Source organism: Pongo pygmaeus, chromosome 16 (assembly GCF_028885625.2).
Source record: "Pongo pygmaeus isolate AG05252 chromosome 16, NHGRI_mPonPyg2-v2.0_pri, whole genome shotgun sequence".
Taxonomy (NCBI): Eukaryota; Metazoa; Chordata; class Mammalia; order Primates; family Hominidae; genus Pongo; species Pongo pygmaeus.
The window spans coordinates 105,764,309-105,784,658 of NC_072389.2; the positions used below are offsets into that span (position 1 = coordinate 105,764,309).

General features: G+C 50.0%; 1 protein-coding gene across 3 annotated transcripts in view; it reads right to left on the reverse strand.

The window, feature by feature from the left end:
• ADAMTS17 (ADAM metallopeptidase with thrombospondin type 1 motif 17) overlaps positions 1-20,350 on the reverse strand; it is a 368,411-nt gene that overhangs the window by 7,168 nt on the left and 340,893 nt on the right. For 2 of the 3 annotated variants that reach the window (XM_063653072.1, XM_063653073.1), the window contains 2 exons: positions 18,793-18,997; positions 14,391-14,543 (listed from right to left, as the gene is read on the reverse strand). In XM_063653072.1, the coding sequence (XP_063509142.1) occupies positions 14,391-14,543; positions 18,793-18,997 (358 nt within the window). Of the gene's footprint in view, positions 1-13,864; positions 14,204-14,390; positions 14,544-18,792; positions 18,998-20,350 lie in introns of all 3 variants that reach the window. The other variant, XM_063653074.1, reaches the window with a different exon arrangement.

Genomic DNA, 20,350 nt, shown 5'->3' on the forward strand with positions numbered 1-20,350 from the left:
ATCCCACACCAGTACAATCCGATGGTGGAGGGGGTCCCAGCACCAAGGGCTCAGTGTTTATAAAGCTCTCCAAGTGGTTGCAATGGGCATTCAGAACCGAGGGCCTCTGACTTAACCTGAACCTCCTCCCAGGGCCCTATACAGAATGCAAAGAGCTCTCTTTTCTTCCTGTTAAGGAGTAGTAGTGTCTCTGCACACACAAATATGTATAATTAAGCAAGAACAACAGCCAGGCACAGCCCTGACTGCAGTTTATAGCCAGATGACAGGTGTGCTTAAAGGTAAGGGAGCGAAGGCTTTCAGTCAAAATTCTTTTTAGAGGCCAGGCGTGGTGGCTCAAGCCTGTAATCCCAGCACACTGGGAGGCTGAGGCAGGCCGATCACGAGGTGAGGAGTTCGAGACCAGCCTGGCCAACATAGTGAAACCTTGTCTCTATTAAAAATACAAAAATTAGCCAGGCATGGTGGCGTGCGCCTGTAATCCCAGCCACTCGGGAGGCTGAGGCAGGAAAATCGCTTGAACCCGGGAGGTGGAGATTGTGGTGAGCTGAGATTGTGCCACTGCACTCCAGCCTGGGCAACAGAGCAAGACTCCATCTAAAAAAAAAAAAAATCACTTACGAAAGCAATCTGGTAAGTAGTTGTACCCAGAAACTGAGTCCACACAAATGTGGTGGATGAAGGGAAAAGCCAACATTCCCAATGCAGAACAAAGCCACAGAGCCGAACGCTAAATGCAGAGCAAAGTCATGCCAATCCCCTGCAAAAGCATGCAACGGGTCCACTGGGAGCGGGACACAGACTGAAAAAGGGCAGCATCTGAATGAAGTCAGATATGACCATGTGCCCTCTGGCAAACCGACAGGCGACTCAAAGTGGAGCTGGTGACGATGAGACCAACATTACAATCACTAGGTTGCACCATACAAAACTGCTTATATTCAACTGTTTTGACCTCAAAGCATCCATTTCATAAGGCTCCATTTTATAACATACTAAATAGCAACATTTCTAAATTTGAATGTTTATAATGCATAACTTTAAATATGAATGTAGAACTACATCAATAAGTTACTTAATGGCAGGCATGTGATGAGTCCACTTATATCACTAGAGACTTTTATATCTAAATGTGTTATGTAATTCAAAAGAAACCCTGCTTCCTGGGAAAACGGGATTACCATATAATCAGGGTTAATTTCTGTGACTATTTGGCACGTATGAGGCCCACTTAAGAACAGAGGGCTGGGTGCGGTGGCTGAAACCTGTAATCCCAGCATTTTGGGAGGCTGCGGTGGGCAGATCACCTGAGGCCAGGAGTTTGAGATCAGCCTGGCCCACATGGCAAAACCCTGCCTCTACTAAAAATATAAAAATTAGCTGGGCATGGTGGTGAGCACCTGTAATCCCAGCTACTTGGGAGGCTGAGACAAGAGAATCACTTCAACCCAGGAGGCAGAGGTTGCAGTTAGCTGAGATTGCACCACTGCACTCCAGCTTGGGTGATAGAGCAAGACTCTGTTTCAAAAAAATAAAAAATAAAAACAGAGATACACCTGCTGACTGCTGACCGGCAGGCAACACCAACATCCCTTTTCTCTTCAGATCTTTTCTTGGGCCACTGGCCACAGTGCCGCCTCTACTGCAAAACATGTACCCAGGAGGGAAAGCCAGGCAGCTTCCTATTCCTTCCTGGAGGGAGGAGCGTGGGGCCGGGGCTGTTGGATTTCTGGGGAGGAAACTGCACAGATGGATGGAGGAACCCGCCCCACTCCCCTGCATCTCTTGAAGAGGTGCCCGTGCCCTGCCAACTGGGGAGTCAGTCCCACTGAATCACTGCTGTTAAGGGGCTCAGCCCTGCAGGAGTGCCAGGAAGGGCTTCTGTTTCTTCTGTGAGTGTTGCTAATATGTATGTGAAAATCACACAAGGGCAAGGGCTTCACCCTGTGGGTCTATTAAAACCAAGTGCAGCATTGGCAAGGTTTCTGCCTAGAAATGATCAATGACCACTGTAAAACTCAGGCATTTAGGGTGACTTTGCAGACAGATGTCCCCTCTGAAAGGTCTTAGTCTTGTGCAGCCTGCTCTGGGGCCGAGGGGAAAAGGCTAACATGTGGCACGTCTCCAGCATACGCAGGTGGTTTGCCTGCTTGTCCCAATGGACCCCTCATAGGCCTCCACGGCAGCATGGAACGTTCCACAACAATCCTCAGGGCTGATGCCAGCCACTGAGGTTGGCAGGGGTCCATGTCTTGCTCAAAGTTGCAGAGGTAGGAGTGGCGAGTGGCCCAGCGACCCCATCTCATAGACTGAATTCCATCCTCCTATGTGAATAAGAGGTTGTATTGAATAGAGCTTTAATTGGAAGCAGGAATCAAAGACCCAGGTCACTGCCCATCTCCACCATTTACTCATTATCTTTCCTAGCATGGGTCACTGGCTTTTAATTTTCCAGTCTATAAATAGAACTGCTCCATGAGATCATGGAAGGGTGTCTCCAAAGTCCTTCAACAGGGACAGGTGTCTGTTCTCACTGTTCAATAGTGCCCCCATGAGGCAGGGCCAGGTCAGGGCCAGGTGTGAGGCAGTTTTGAGGGCAGGTGGTCCCAAGGGCTCTGCCCCTTGTAGGCATTTTACTCTCATCAGAATTAGGGTTTGCTTAATTCTAGCTGGAGTCCTTGTGAGCGATGTTCACACAGCTGTGGGCTATGAGTGGCTCTGGCTCACTTGGGAGAATTTTTGAGAATTTTGGGGTGTTTGCTTAACTGCCTGGAGCTGTGTCTGGGCAGCCCTCCAGAGGATGCTTCCATGTGTTAGGTGAGAAGACAAGTTACAAAGTGGCATGTACAGAAACCACCCTGTTTTTGTTTAATATAGATGTCTGTATATCTGTGTAACAGTTTGGAAGACAAATCATTATAAAAATTTGCCATGTCATCATATGGTTTCTGGGACTAATTTTCCTTTTAGTGTGTTCTATAGTAAGAGCTACTTATATAATTAAAAATAAAACTGGAGAATTCTGCCAATGACGCTGGTGTAACCTGCTGGTGGCCCACCATCCTAACCAGCTGCATTTTCATTTGAGCTGAGGTGCTGCCCACAGGTAATATACTCTCCTTAACCAGAGTTTCGATGGAGAGGCCATGCAGTGCGGGGCATCAGGCGGCAGGGGAAAGGGGTGCCTGTTGGCATGCTACATCCCCACTTACTAGCTGTGTGACCTCAGGCAAACGACTTAACCTCTCTGAGCCTCTTTATTTGCAGCATGAGGATAACAAACTCTTGTTTGTAGAATTGTTTCCTGCAGTAGAGGCAGTGTGGAATAGGAGCCTAGCCGGGGGTCTCAGATAGAGTGGAGCTCCACAAATCCTGCTGTTATTATTCTCAACAGTAAATGCACGGCCAAGCGCCACAGCGAGCTGGGCAGGGAGCTCCTGCAGCCCAGCAAGGCACACTGCGTCACCTGGCCCACTCTCTTAGCACTCCCTGGGCTGCCCTTTGGTCACCAGGCCCTCCACAGGCAGGTGCACACAGCCCTGTCTGCCTGGCTCTCTGAGTTGATCTGGCAGCCAGACCTCAGGGAGCACAATTAGAGGCTGTTGCGGCCCTGAAGACAAACATGATTCCAGAGAGGTCTGAAGGGGTTGCTGTTGAACGACACCCTCGTAACCTGAGCTGGGCCACGGTGGACGCACGGGGTGAATTCCTTCTCCGTCAGCCTCCCCTGAGGCTTCAGCTTTAATTGAACAGTGAGGAGACTGTAGTGTCTCCTGATAGCATCGAATTTGCCCCAAGCATCGCTGTGAAGCCATTTTTCAGGCTTTAATCATCCAAGCAAACAGATCTATAAAAAAACATATCTGGTCTTGTTTGGTCCTTTTGTCAAGGGGCTTATCACATCCAATTTCATGTGGCTTCCCAAGATTCAGGTAACTGAGACAGAAATGGAGGCAGCAATACATTTAACTGAAAAGCTCCTTGCCAGGAAACCTGAAGTGAGTGGAGCCCCCTCCCCAGCAGGTGCCCACAGCTGTGCATCGGAGCTGGCCGCCCGGTGGAGAGGCAGCCTCTGCATCTGTTCACCACCCTTCCCAGACAGGGAGGGGGTGTCACTGGAAAAACAGTAACAAATTGTTGATGCACAAAGGGCAAAAAGAGGTTCAATTTGGATTTACTCATGTGCTGTTTTTTGTGCAAATTATTTCATGAAGTTACTGTGTAAAAGAGATTTTCCTTTAGGTAGAGTTTCCGGCAAAAAGAGAAAAGGTGTTAGGTTCCCCAGACCAACGTGATAGTGAGACATTGTGCAAGCGTTACTAGCTTCTTTAATAACAATAGTAATTGCAGTCGCCATCGCAGCAGGGCTCACCTCCTGCCTGTCTGCTGTGTACAGGGGACCGGGCTTATGTACGAGCTTGTTAATGCTCACACTGACAGCTGCTGTGGCCAGAGCTCAGAACACAGTAGGTGCTCAATAAGTGGTGTCTGCTGGGGATGCGGCGCCACCTTTCAGAGAGGCAGAATGTGAGGTTTCAGAGTGTCCATGTAAGTCTTCCCAAGGCACACAGCTAGCCTGCCCCTGCCCCCAACCTGCCCGTACCACCCCCAACAGGGGAGGAACCAGGTCTCCATCACCCCTGCCCTGATGACATCCTTCCCCACAGCGGGATTCCCTTCCCCTAGCTTCTCCCAGCTGTAAAATCACAACTGTAAATAACACCAGATCCCAACAGGATGTTTTGAGAATTAGCTAGAGGAGGCTGTAAAGCTCTCAGGAAGAGGAAAACACTCCAGGAATGTCAACTATACACGCCTGGGCTCTGGTTCCTGCAGAGTGGCCCAGGCAGGGCTGCCCCCCACTGGCTCCCCCCACTGGGTCTGGGGTGAACACAAGCCCAAGATGGGGTGAAATCATGCAAGGCTGAACTCTCAAAGCACAATGAATCCACCCCCGTCCCCACTGAGTGAGTCTCTGAGGGGCCAGCCTGCCTCAGGCTGGTTTTGGATAGCAAAGAAAGAGACAGACAGAATCCTGACAGTAACTGCATTTTCTACTGAAAAGGTGCTTGGCTGGTGAAATGTCAAAAGCTCTTCAAAAGCATTTTGAACAGATTGCCCCCCAGACTTGGCATGAGCAAGGAAAACCTCAGAAGCGGTTGAAACCTGAAATAGCAGAGTGTTAGACAACAGTGAAAATACCCACTCCCTGTGCTGTGGCTGAGAAACAGGAAATGCTTTCACAGACACACCCCTCCCAATCCCCCTGCAACGCCTGCTTCAGGGGTCCCTCCTTCCTCTGAATTTGCAGCCTGCTGACCTGCACAGTGGCCGGGACCTTCTAGCCAGGGAACCAGGAGGCTGAGGTGACCCCTGATGGCCTTCAGGGGCCGGGTCGCCTCCAGAGCTCTTGGGGACTGAAGCGCAGAGGAGACTGCGGGGCAGCTCTCATCCTCTTTCCTGGGGCTGGAGCTGTTCCCCATGGGTAACTTTGCTTCCCACCATCCACTGCAAAAGCTGCAGTGAGACAGCTGCCCCAGGCCATGCTGCCATCACGTGTGGGTACTCAACCACGACACGGACCATTTATGGGGCCGAAGCACACTCGATGGACTGTTCTTCGAATACATAAACATTTTACAGGCCCATATAAGAAATGAGATTCTGATGAGAGACGAGGCTGATGACTGCCCCAGATGGTGATTGTGAAAATAACGATGATCAAAAGCCCCTACTGGGCATTTCCCCTGTGCCAGCACTGGGGTGAATGCTATGCTTGGATGCCATTCACTCCTCAATCAGCCCTATGAGGGCTACCCCCAAACTCATCTGATGGCAGATGATGCCCACACAAGGTGAGACGGAGACAGCAGCCGGGCTGAGTTGTGAACCTGTGTGGTCTTAACCACCTGCCCTGCTCTGAGGTGAATGACAAAAAAGCACTCCTTAGGGATGATGTCTTCTGAGTTACTAGCCACATGCAGGCAGTGATTAGAACCTAGACTGTGGTGGAGACGGGGCACGGGATGACCAGGCTTCCCTGCAAAGGCGGCTGGTTTGACAAGGGACACTGAGCAAATGGAGGGATGGCATGGGGCCCGGAAAATGGAGGCACTGGCCTTTGGACCATTCAGCATGGCCCTGAGGCCCACCTCAGTTCCCCGCGGCTGCCCCTCCTGGCAATTTCCTGGGACTTTGCTGCTCTTCAGCAAGCTCACTGCTCTCATTGAGCACGGCCCAGGTCTCGGACTTCTCTCTGTAAAGCACGGATGGCCCAGGGGCGGGCTCTGTGGACTCACACACAGTGTTCCACACCAAGGAAGTGTCTGTCCCCGCTCCTTTTTGCCCCTGCCCAGAAAAGCACTGAATTTTGGTCACTGCCTTTCACAGGCTGCTCACATTCCTGGGAGTGATGGCGAATGGAGGATCTGCCTCTCTTGATCTGGATGCAGAGTGCTGGCTGCTGCCATGGCACAGTTTCACGTGTCCCAGAAAAGGGCCCCAGGGTCCCCAGTGCCTTGTGCACTTGATTTTTGATGCTCAAATATTCTTCAATAAGGACTCGACTTTTGTCAAATTAAGGGGAGGTTAAACATGCAGGATCTCGTAGAGGGATAACAGATTTCCACTAAAGTGTAAATGATTGACTCAAAGCCTTTGGGGGAGCAGATTGTGATGGGCGTCATGGGCTGGGGAGAGAGCAGACAGATACTTGATTTAATAACGACCACATGAGCATCTTAGAGCTCAGCTCCTTCTTGTTTCAAATTCGGAATCTAAGCCTCTGACATGATCTTGCACTTGAAGCCAAGGTGGATTACCAGCCCTGCCATTTTCTAGTTGTGTGACTGTGAAGAAAACCGTATCACCACTCTGAGCCTCAGCTTGCTCATCTGTAGAATGGGGACAGACGGGTGAGGGTCCAATGAGATACCCTGAGTGAAAGTGCTTTGTAAATTCTAAAGCAACGGCAAATGTCACGGGCCAATGTCACTGATCCCAATAAAAGTAGTCTTACCCTCTACCTGCACCCACCCCCAGCTGTGGCTCCCCAGGCAGGGGCTGTCTGGATCCCACAGTGCTGACTTCATACCTGCCCAGTGGGACTCAGCATGGGCCACTATAGCCAGCTCCTTGTCTGTCTCCCTTTAGGCCAAGTCATTGTCCACCCTTGTACCACCAGCACTGGGTCTGGCATAGAACAGCAACTCCAGAAATGCCGGCTGAACTGAAGTGGCTTGGCCATATGCCCACAGCAAGTGGGGGCCACAGCCGGGCAGGCAGGCCTTGTAGGGTGGGGCGGGGGGTCAGGCCCCACCAAAGCAAGTGCAGGCCTCAGAGATGGTGTGTCCACATTGAAAACTGTCTGTAACTACCCTCTCGCGTGATACAAGGTTCATTCATTGCTAAGGTCATGGAACTCGAGCCTGTATCTCCTTGCCTAGAACATAGAAACGCATCTAACAGCTGGGTTTCTTGGGAGCACACAGACATAGCAAAATACACATGAACTTGACCTCAGACTGGTTCTCCCTGACTTCCTCCTAGGGCTCAGAGCACACAGATCCTTGAACATGTACTGCATCATTTGATTCGAAAGGCCTCTGAGAGGCACTGCTATCTCCACATTACAGACAGAAAGAAGGCTGGCTTGGGCTGTGAGAGTGCTCAGAGGCCTTGCAAGTCAGATCAGCCCCTTCCACTGGCACCAGGACGTCAACGACCACTTTCTTCTTTTCAGTATAAGGGAACACCGTTCTCTTCCCTTGGTCTGTTAAGTCATGATTTTCTTCAAAAATATCATCCATTCTCATGCCTCCAGAATGTGTTTTTCATTGGAAACATCCCATCATTTCAGTGGTGATTAATGCTCAGAAGTCATGCTATCTAGAAAGAAATGAGATTTCCTCCTTCCCCATTTTAAGGGCCTGCCACCCCCAGAGTGGAATACATAGACCCGGCATTCAGTGGGTGAAAACAATGATCGGCATTGTTCTACTATGCCGGGTGGGAAGGCAGCTGCAGGTCATTTTTCAAACATACCAGAGCGATAGGAGTGCCCTAGGCAGGGATGGGAACGTGACGTGTGTCCCTCACACACAACCCTGGTTAGGGTTTGGCTGCGGACCAAGGTCAGGATGAGGGGTAGGGGCACGGAGAGAGGGGCTCCATCTTCCCTAGGGGCCTGCCCACCTCCCCAAGGCTCTGAGTGGCAGGAGTGCTCAGCCATCCATCCCTGGGTGTCCTCCCCCAGCTACTACCTGCAGCATGCTCTTGGACTGGCCCGTTCCTCACCTCCCTGGAAACAGTCTCATCTTTCTCAACAGTACCTTGGGGTGAAGTGAGAGGAGACTGCTTGGATGGGGATATTAAAGCTTCCATCTGCTGGAAGATTCCCCTTTTGAGCTCCCTCTATTGCGACATAGCGGAACACCTGCTTAGCACAGCACGCTGCTGCTGCGGTGTTTGCCTCCCAAAACCTAGAAACTGGACAAGTGGTTACATTAACAACCTTCCACAGCTACAGTGATACACGGATAGTGTTCAGCCTTCTCTTTGTTTTCCTTTTGGGCACTTTGTCTGCTGCGTTCAAATGCCAGCACATGACGAGGTTTGGTGGCTGGTTACAGGAAGGAAGCCCTGGGTGACTGGTTTAAAAATGCAGTGGAACCCATGGGTGCAACCATGGTGCCATCTGCAAGCTGGACAGCAAAGATGACACATAAACCGTACGGCAAACCCAAACAGTCTGAATCAGAAAAAAGCGCTGGGGAAGCCTCACCCCGTGGAATCTAATTAGAGAGGTCTGGTCTCCAGGGAGTGAGGACATAGGGTCCCCACCACCACCCCAGGGAAATGTATTCTTCCCACTTCTCCAGAGAAGGCAGAGAGGGAAAAACGGGCAAGTTTCTCTACCTGGGGAGAGGGGAGTGAGGGGCAGGTGCTGGTGGTGGGGGGTGCCCAGCCCCCAACTCTCCCGGGTGATGGCAGCAGGAGGGAGGGTGGTGAGGTCGACAGTTGGGGTTGGGGTCTCTTGGTTCACGTCTATGCAGCCTCCACCGGCATGCTCCTGGTACACCATACACACACATGGTGCCAACTCCAGTTCAATGTCCCTGCAGGCCCTCTCTGCTTGGTAAACCAACCTTCCCCCAGCTCAGCCTCAGGCTCAGGCTGGGGGCCCTTGCTAAGCCCTCTCCATAACAACTCGGTGCACACAATGGGATGCCATCTGATGCCAGCTCCAGACAGTGGTTGATACAGTTTGGGTGTCTGTCCCCTCCAAATCTCACGCTGAAATGTTGGAGTTTCAACCAGGCCCCCAGTGTTGGAGGTGAGGACTGCTGGGAGGTGTTTGGGTCACGGGCACGGGTCCCTCAGGAATGGCTTGATGTCCTTCCCATGGTCACGAGTGGGTTCTTGCTCTGTTAGTTCACTGAGAGCTGGTTGTTTAAAAAAGTCTGGGGCCTCTGCCCCCTCTCTCCCTCTTTCACCATGTGACATGCCAGCTCCACCTTCTCCTGCAAGTAGAAGCCTCCTGAGGCCTCCCCAGAAGCAGATGCCAGCACGGTGCTTCCTATACAGTCTGCAGAACCATGAGCCAAATAAACCTCTTTATCAATGATCCAGTCTCAGGCATTCCTTTACAGCAACGCAAAGTAGATTAATACAGCAACCAAGATGTCACAGAGGCCTCACATCCCACAAATCCCTTTTGCTCTTACTGCAGGGACAGCTTGTCAAATGTGCTGTGGCAAAAGTGGACACAGTGACTCCAATACCTCACTCTTCTGAAAGCCTGGAAGTGTTCTTCACAGCATGGCTGGTGAAGAGAGGACGGCCAGGAAAAAGGCTCCATCTTACCTGACAGGCATTCCCGGAAGGCTGAAGGTCCTGTCTGGGAAACTGGCACAGTGTCCTTGGCCAGGGAGGGACCCAGCAGAGGAGGGAAGGTTCATGGGCTGAGTGAGCCATGTGACGCATGAGCACCAGGTCTTGGGCAGGGCTGCTGAGTGTCCCACACGTTATTCCCGTTCATCCTTTGGTTGGTTTGCAGCTCCTTGTACCAGGAAGGTCAAGGTACGTACGAAAGCAAACGTGTCCAGAGAGTCCTCAGAACACGAATGGTGATGCTGAGGACAGCCAGGCCCTGGAGCCCAAGGACCATCTACAGGATGCCCCTCAGCTCAAAGGCACCATCATGATGCCTGCCCAATCCCTTCTTGCTTGGTTTCCACCAAACAGCCTGAGCACTGAACTGGGTCCAGGAGCTTGGACTCTGCCGGGGGTGTGGGCGAGTCAGGGAACTGCTCTGAGCCTCTGTTCCCTCTTCTGTGCAGCAGGGGTGACAACCTTGGCTAGAGGGGACCAGTAACATGAGGCACAGGGGTACCCCACAAAAAGGAAAGCAGTGCTAGGTGTCCCAACCCCAGATGGGCAGGTGTGGCCCAGGCCTAGAACTGACCACTTCTTGCCTCCACTCCTGCCCCAGACCCCTGTGGGCACAGGCGCCAACAATAGTACAGGCTGCATTTAGGGCATGACCACTAGGACCCTTCCAATTCTCTGGTGACAATGACAGCTTTATTCCAGTTCACATCTGAACACTTAGTGTCCAAACAATGTTATTCTGCCTGTTACCGTGCTAGGCAGCTTCCCTTCTACATCTTCTGGACTCTCTGTAACCACGTAGGCATGAGGTAATCATCAATTCTTTAGATGATCCCGAACATTTGCCAATGTGTTACTTATGGATCAGAACATAGTCTGTTGATAGCTCACCTGCAGTCTCTGGGCTAGGATCAGTGACCTTTTTCAAGCTAGGTCTGAATGTGCTTGGATAGACAATTTCTCAGTGTTGTCTATAAAAGGCCTGAAGCCCTACTGATAAGACAAGGTTAGGTCAGATCAGAATGGGTTATAACCCTGGGGACTGTGCCCCAGAACCGTGTGAACATTGAGTGGTGGATTTTGGGCAATGAAATGAAATGGGTTTAGTTGTCGAAGTACTTAGACATATATATTAGCATCTTGAAACCTCTAAGCATCTCTGGAAACAGGCAGAGTCAGTGTTTATGATTCCCATTTCAGAGATAAAGAGACCAAGGGTCAGAGAGGTTAAGGCACAAAAGTAGAGAGTCAGAGATGTAAATCAGCCCCTTCGTGTCCCTATTGCGTGAGTTCAAGTTCTCATGGTTCGAAGCGCATCTTTCTTTCTTTCTTTTCAGATGGGGTCTCACTCTCTTGACTGAGCTGGAGTGCAGCGGTGCAATAATGGCTCACTGTAGCCTTGATTTCCCTGGTTCAAGTGATCCTCCCGCCTCAGCCTCCTAAGCAGCTAAGACTATGGGCACGTGCCACCACGCCCACTATTTTTTTGATTTTTTTTTTTAGAGACAGGGTCTCCCTATGTTTCCCAGGCTGGTCTTGAACTTCTGGGCTCAAGCAATCCTCCTGCCTTGGCCTCCCAAAGTGCTGGGACTACAGGTGTGAGCCACCATGCCCAGCCAAAGCACACGTATCTTTCGTGAGAGCTTTGAAGTTAAGTTTCTCTGCCAGTGTAAGATACATCCGGGCAGCTCCATATTAAGCTTTATTAACATCCAAGTAACTGTGTGACATCCTGTTTGGTTTTGGGGAAGCCGGACTGGCGACATCCCTGTTTGGTTTTGGGGAAGCCGGACTGGCGACATCCCTGTTTGGTTTTGGGGAAGCCGGACTGGCAGCCTCCGTTCTATTACCTTGGTCAAATGTTTTGATCAGGGAGTAAACAGGAAGGAGGTGTTTTAGGTCCTTCTCAAATTCACTGTTAATCCAGAATAATAGTGTACCTTAGCACTACCAGGCAAACGGGGAATTGGGAAATTTGGCTTTTTTTTTTACTTAAAGGGTTTGGGGAACTTTGTGTTCTGACTTGGGCTGATGGGAAGGTGGTAGCATTTCCGCAGGGATTCTATTCTGATAAATTTTGCTTTCCAATGGAAAACCCATTTTTCATTCCGTAAAGCCGAGGCAGAAGCAAAATTACCTGCCTGAGCCACGTTGCCACATTTTCATAGCGAAGCCAAAACCTAAACTTTCAGATGAAATTTCAGAAATAACGCCACACATCTACAACCATCTGATCTTTGACAAACCTGACAAAAACAAGCAATGCGGAAAGGATTCCCTATTTAATACGTGGTGTTGGGAAAACTGGCTAGCCATACGCAGAAAACTAAAACTGGACCCCTTCCTTACACCTTATACAAAAATTAACTCAAGGTGGATTAAAGACTTAAACCTAAGACCCAAAACCATAAAAACCCTAGAAGAAAACCTAGGCAATACCACTCAGGACACAAGCATGGGCAAAGACTTTGTGACTAAAACACCAAAAGCAATGGCAACAAAAACCAAAATTGACAAATGGGATCTAATTAAACTAAAGAGCTTCTGCACAGCAAAAGAAACTAGCATCAGAGTGAACAGGCAACCTACAGAATGGGAAAAAAATTTTGCAATTTATCCATCTGACAAAAGGCTAATATCCAGGATCTACAAAGAACTTAAACAAATTTACAAGAAAAAAAACAAACAACCCCATCAAAAAGTGGGCGAGACACTTCTCAAAAGAAGACATTTATGCAGCCAATAAACATATGAAAAAAAGCTCATCATCACTGGTCATTAGAGAAATGCAAATCAAAACTACAATGAGATACCATCTCACACCAGTTAGAATGGTGATCATTAAAAAGTCAGGAAACAACAGATGCTAGAGAGGATGTAGAGAAATAGGAATGCTTTTACATTGTTCATGGGGAATGTAAATTAGTTCAACCATTGTGGAAGACGGTGTGGCGATTCCTCAAGGACCTAGAACCAGAAATACCATTTGACCCAGCAATCCCTTTACTGGGTATATACCCAAAGGATTATAAACCATTCCACTATAAGACACATGCACATGTATGTTTATTGCAGCACTGTTCACAATAGCAAAGACTTGGAACCAACCCAAATATCCATCAATGATAGACCGGATAAAGAAAACGTGGCACATATACACCATGCAATACTATGCAGCCACAAAAAAGGATGAGTTCATGTCCTTTGCAGGGACATGGATGAAGCTGGAAACCATCATTCTCAGCAAACTAACACAGGAACAGAAAATCAAACACTGCATGTTCTCACTCATAAGTGGGAGTTGAACAATGAGAACACATGGACACACGGAGGGGAACATCACACACCAGGGCCTGTCATGGGGTGGGGGACTAGGGGAAGCAGCACATTAGGACAAATACCTAATGCATCTGGGGCTTAAAACCTAGATGACAGGTTGATGGGTGCAGCAAACCACCATGACACGTGTATACCTGTGTAACAAACCTGCACATTCTGCACATGTACCTCAGAACTTTAATAATAAAAAAAAGACTAAAGTGAAGATAATGAACATTCAGCTCAAGTAAACTTTTTTTCACATAAGGAACATACTGATGGTCAATCATGTGATTAGAATATGCATTAAAATGTTAGAAAAAAAATGCTAGCCACTAATTCCAACATGTTTAAGATATTGTGCAGGCTGAGCAAAACCCAATGGCTCTAGGTCAGCAGTTTGCAATCTTTGAGTGAAGAGCTATCAGGAGAAGCAAGCAAGAGTTTTTCAGCTGCTAAGACCATACAGAAAGACAAACACGGTCTATGCTTACAGGAGGAGTGGTACAGATTTTGTGAGAAGACTGTAAAAAACCCACTAGAAGGTTCTTACAGGTGGCAGTGGTGCTCACCTTGGTCCCCAGAAAACAGGAATCATTCAAATATATCAGATGAATGAATAAAAGAGGAATTAAACAACAAAGCATTTTCTTACCTGGAGAAGCATTCAGTGGCCGTTTATTCACCGTTGCTCTCGAGAGTGCTGACTCCGCAGCTGTGATACCCCTCCCTGCTGCCACCGCAAGGCCCCCTGCCCTGTCTGTCCCCGCATCTCCAGGCCCTTGCCCAGGGGTCCTGGGACTGAGTGGAAGTGATGTTTGCCCCAAGTGTTCCCACGGCAGGAGGCTGGGGCCTGCCAGCACACCGCATAGCATGGCAAGCCTGGCATCCAGGGCACCCGCGTCCTGCCTTGGGCTGCGTTTGGGTTCTTTCTGCATGCACGTGAAGCAGTGGGGTTCTCCCAGTGAGCCCCAAGGGGCAGTGCTGGTGCGGCCTGTGGGAGAAGCAGGGGAGGAAGCACACGGGCTCTTGAGTAGTTGCAGCGGGTGGAAGGAAAGTGAATTTGCCTAGTTACGTTGGGACCGCCGCGTAGAATTGGGACCCATCACAAGAGCTGAGTTCCCGACCCTCGAGCCCCCTGCACTGCGGCACGGAGAGAAATGCCAGCAGGCTGCTCTCACCGTAGACCAGTCCCCGGTTTTCCACTCATAGCAGCCCGAGTAGTCCTCGCAGGCCTCCTCGGCTCTTGGCCTTGTGGATGCATCGCATTTCCCTTGTGAGTTGGTGCACGCCACAGTCCGTTTCCGCACCCCTTTACCACAGCTGGCAGAACACTGCAAGACACCATTCAGATATTTAATCCGGTTCCAATTCAATTCAAGTCCATCAACAGCTATTAACTCCCTCCAATGTGCCAGGTGCGGTGTGGGGATGACACAGAGATGAAAACCCGCACTTCTGTCCTCAAAAAGCTCATGGTCTGCCGGGTCTTATGCACATGGTCCCAGCTGGGGCCCCGGCCAAGTGGCCAGTGTTGGGGAAGGGACCCAGGAATCAGGAGTGGGAAGAACCTGGGGTACTCATCAGGTCACATGAGGGGAGTGGAATTCAGTGGCCACTTGTCAGGTCCAAAAGCTCAAGGCAATCCGTGAGCTCAAAGGGCAGGTGTGTGATGGAGCCATGAGTGGGACAGGGAACAGGGGCCAGCCGGAGCAAGGTGAGGCCCTGAAGCTGAGTCCCAGGCCCAGATCTTCCCGGCTGGCCTCCAGGTGCACGTGCCCTGCTTGGGCCAGCCTGGGACAAAGTCCTCGATCCAGCCGGGGGGAGGAGGAGGAGGAGGCAGAAGGAAGGAAAAGCCACAGGTGACTTTCTCGTGAGGCAGGTGGAAAGCCTTTGCAGAAGGCTCCAGTGAATGTTTTAATACAGACACCAAGAATGGTGACAGACGCGTGTTCCCTGTGGAACTTACTTACTTGCTTTAATGCAGACACCAAGAATGCTGACAGAGCCACGTCCCCTGAGGTAGTTTACTTACTTGCAGGAGACTTGGCAAGGGGCAGTGGGGATGGGACCTGGGCAGGGCCTGGGGGTGATGAATGACGTGCATGCCTTCAAGAGTTCAGGATTCCCAGCAAGAAGGACTGAAGAGACAGAGGGCATGACAGGGTGTCAACACAGCGGACAGGCGCTCTGGAGTGTGTGTGGAGCCTGCTCCTGACACGCCCACCGCAGAACTAGGGGAGGGACGGTGCCCGGGCTGGCAGGAGCACTTACCATCTCCAAAAGCAAAGCAGAAGGAAGCCCAGGCCGAGCTGACCCACAGCCTCGGGAGGACAAAGCTCACAAACAAGTTGGCCCTGGGAGCCCTGTCTCTGACACAGGCATAAACACATAACTTGGAAAGATGGTGTGCAGAAGGCTGGATCCTGCTAAGGCGGTTTCATACTTGCTCAGTTTACCAAAAACATGGCAGGTGACAGCAGTGACTTTCTTGAGTTATAACAAACTCGACTTTGAAAAGTTCTAGGCCAAATGCAGTAGTTCACACCCACAATCCCAGCACTTTGGGAGGCTGAGGTGGGAGGATCACTTGAGGCCAGGAGTTCAAGACCAGCCTGGGCAACATAGAGACCCCCATCTCTAAGAAAAAAAAAAAAATCCCACTGTGTCCACTGGAAAAAAGGTACATGAAGGACAAATGTTATTCCTGATATTTGTTATTAACATTTATCCCAAAATATGATCTAGCTTTCTCTTTTTTTATTTTTTATTTTGAGACGGAGTCTCGCTCTGTCGCCCAGGCTAGAGTGCAGTGGTGCAATATTGGCTCACTGCAACCTCCACCTCCCGGGTTCAAGCGATTCTCCTGCCTCAGCCTCCTGAGTAGCTGGGACTACAGGTGCCCGCCACCACGCCTGGCTAATTTTTATATTTTTAGTAGAGACGGGGTTTCACCATGTTGGCCAGGATGGTCTCAATCTCCTGACGTTGTGATCCACCCAACTCGGCCTCCCAAAGTGCTGGGATTACAGGGGTGAGCCACTGCACCTCGCCTCTCTTTCTTATGAATTCAATTCAGCTCTTTGTCTAAAGATCCCATGGGGTTTTCTTTCAAGGGTAATTAAGGCTGGTTTGAAATGCACATGCTTCAGAACTGGCTGCAATGTCCCCCGCAGGGAGTGGGAAGAGTAGCTGTGTGTGGAGTGTAGAGCTGATTTAAAGGGTCCCCGGATGCCAGGGGTCAGTCCACGGTGGGCTTCGCATGCAGGAACAGGTGTAGGAGGCTGACTGCAGCGGGCTCTGCATGCAGGAGGCCCGGGGCACTGCACTGGAGGGCTACCCCTTGCTTCTGTGTGTGGCAAGGTTTCCTGACCATTTCAGCAACTCTGGCCTCACTGTCTGACTTGTGGGCTACCCCTGGCACCAGCGTCCACACAACTTGCTCCTCTGCAACCAGGAGCCCATGCACCATTTCTGCCTAAGTTCATTCTTGCCTCGTCTCTACTTTGCATTGCTCACCTCCTCCCCTTGAATTTCAAGCTCTGAATGTCCAGCCTATTTCTTAACCAAACCCTGACCCTTAACCAAACTCTGACCAGCAACCCATTCTCTTGAAGCCTTTGTCTGAGCGGTGCTACAGGCTGCTGAGGTCGGCTCCAGCTCCAAAGGGGCCTAGGAGGGTGCCCTTCAGTCTCTCTCTTTGCTTCCCATCAGGGGCGGGGCCTGCAAGCTGAGGATAGGAGAAATGCACTACTTTTTGCTTCCCTCTGGATATTTGATCCTTCTTCTAATAAAGTCGGGAAGAAGCTGGGGAGTAGGTAGTGAGAGCAATCAACACAGCTGGTTGGATAAAAGTGACCACGTCAATAAAAACTCTCCCTTGAGAAACTGAAACCCATCTGCTTCCAGCGGAAGACAGTCTTACTTTGGGACTTCAGCACGTGGGAAGCAGCAGAAGTACCAGCTTCGTGAGCTTCCCATGGGGAATGATTTGATTCCAAGTTAAATGTTCAGAAGGAAGCATTTTGCTGAAGCCTGGGCTAAGCCAGAGTTAGGCTGACTGGTGTGGTGCTCGTTTGGGATTAGGATTAGGTGTGCACATAGATACAGACACAGAGAAATTTCTTTAAATCTTGCTCCCATTGTCTCACATTTTCCAAATGTAGAGACCTTCAGTGCTGTAATGATAATTGATGATGTCAGACTTGGTGGGGAGGCATTTTTTCCCCCATAAAAAGAGTCTGAGTGGATTTTTTTTTTTTTTTTTTGAGACAGAGTTTCATTCTTGTTGTCCAGGCTGGAGTGCAATGGTGTGATCTTGGCTCACTGCAACCTCTGCCTCCCAGGTTCAAGCAATTCTCCTGCCTCAACCTCCCGAGTAGCTGGGATTACAGGCATGCACCACCACGCCCGGCTAATTTTTTGTATTTAGTAGAGACAGGGTTTCACCACTGAGTGGAAAATTTATGGTTTTGATCTGATCAAAGCACAAGTCTTATTTAGATCAAGAGCCAGGCAATTAAAACCCAAAGGCTCACCTAGAATACTGGAAAGGGGAGGGGACTGAACACCTGCCTCAACCCTTCCAGCAAGGGGCCGAAAAAAATCCCTCTAATGTTAAACTGACAAACGTAAGCATAGATAAAGAAAAAAAAAAATCAAACAACAAAATCTCAAACTCTCTTTTCCTAAAATATCATAAAATGTAGGATTAAAAATTCTGATCTATAAACAAATACATGCCAAGATCTGTTTGAAAATTAACCTTTGTTTTAGAGCAGCCAATGGCAGACTTTTCCTTCATTAAAAATGGGCTGAATACTTTTTTATTCAAAATAATTCCAACTGTTTGGCAATAGAGGGAACTTTAAAAATATTTTCCACACTAAACAGTGTCTTGGATGAGCCTCTCTGAGTTTTCTAGACTACGCTGGTGGAAGACCTGAGGGAAGCCTGCCCTTTATTCAGCTATTTTTTTTTTGTAGTTTTATAGCCAAACAGTCAAAATCATTAACACAAAGTTAATGCAAAGCCCTAAAGGATGACATCACCAAAGATAAAATTGTACTCCCAGGACCAACCTTCAAAGTTAAGACTTAAGGCTTAATCCACTTCTTTCCAAAACATTTTATGGCATGAGATTTGTAACTCCAACTTGCACACTAAAAGCTGTCCCTCCTGGCATCTGACTCTTGTCATCTACAAAGACTGCTGGGGGATTAAAGGCAAACCTTTGAAACCACCTTCCCAGCCTGAGCACACCACAGTTAAATACACCCAAAGGAGAATTAAAAAGTCGGTCAGTATCTGTCTATCCTATCTTGATGTGAGAATTTTCACAGGAAATGGGATCAAACAGTCCTTCACTGTGCTGTCAACATGTACATCATCGGAGACATGGTATCTATGTTTTCGTGGCCATGCTGTTATCTGAGATGGGAATTAAGAACACATGAGCTATAACACAACTTCAAGCTGACCCGGGGGCGAGCAAGGGCTGGGAGGTACCAGAATGTCACTGATACCATGGCACCGTGTTGGAGTCCCTGTGGCAGAGTCCTGGCGGCAAGCCCAGGCACCCACCTGCGACCACTCAGACGCCTCCCAGATGGACAGGCAGTCCTGGCCTTCACAGCTCTGCACTGCCGCTGGCCGGGGGCCCGGGCAGTAGAGGGGCCGTGTAGCGACATGTGTGCCATTCTGCAGCTGGTACACGCAGGTCACCTCCCGGTGCTGGAAGCCTTTCTCACAGGTCGCCGAGCAGGGGCTCCATGGGCCTGCCACCCACCTGCCAGACGGGAGGAAAGAGAGAGAGAACGACTCGGGTGAGAGGCCAGCCTCTCCGGAGGGCCTTGCGGCCGGATCCTGGAATTGCTGCCCTGTGGTGGGAGAGAGGGAGGCAGACTCAGGAAGCTCTTCAGCCAACCCTGGACATAATTCAGAGTATCGGCACAGAGGGAGTGACTTGAGTGGTCCTCTGGTTGGATGGTCTCCTCAGCACAGGCATCTTTCTGCAACCAACACCCCTACGGCAGACGGAATTATCTGGTCACGGACTCCCTGTAGGGAATTACACATCTGCTTGTTGTCATAGGACCTGCTTCTTTCGACAGGGTGTGAGTGAACAGGATGCTGGCCGCGTCCCGGCAGAAGCTCTGAACGTGGTTATGCGGTTTGGCTCTGATTCTCTTTGCTTCTTACCCTCTGCTGGGAGAACAGTCCCAGTACAGGGAATGCCCCTACAGACAGCCCGCATCGCTACTGCCTGCGCTACTGTCAGTGACCGAGATGTTGCAGTTGTTAGTTGCTGCGGCAAGAGGGGATTGATACAGCCATTGACAAAGAACCCCCCAGCCCGCACCAGTCCCAGCTTGATCAACCAGAACTAGGCCCTCCCTGCTTTCCAGAGCCTGGGCCCTCCAGAGATGGCTGTGGTGCTTGAGAGTGGCACGTTGTGGGCCGTAGGAAGACAGAGGCTGTTGAGGTTGGCGTCTGAAAGTGTTCTTCTAAAACTTCGGCTCAGGCTGGGCAGTGGCTGACGCCTGTAATCCAAACAATTTGGGAGGCTGAGGCGGGTGGATCACTTGAGGTCAGGAGTTCGAGATCAGCCTGGCCAACATGGTGAAACTCCGTCTCTACTAAAAATACAAAAAATTATCCAGGCATAGTGGTGCACGCCTGTAGTCCCAGCTACTCAGGAGGCTGAGGCAGGAGAATCACTTGAACCCAGGAGGTGGAGGTTGCAGTGAGCCGAGATCGCACCACTACACTCCAGCCTGGGTGACCGAGTGAGACTCTATCCCCCAAAAAATAAAGACAAAAAATAAAACTTCAGCTCCCTGCCTGAAAGCCTGATGATCCGATGCAGCAGGCGTCTCTGTTGGCCTCAGGGTGCTGGAAAGCAGCTGAGCAGCTTGGGGATCATGCTTCCTCATGACACACAAAGGGCTTCCAGTGCCCTTTTGGGAACACTAAGGGATCTCCCCTGCTTGGTTTCTGGATGAGCCAACTGGCTTTGCCCTTTCTTGTCCTGCCTCATAAACTCCTCGCTCCCAAGAGTTCACCACCTGACAAAGCAGCCTGACCTGTGCACTGCCAGGTCTGACAGCCACTCAGTTCCTCCTCATTGGTCAAAAACAGT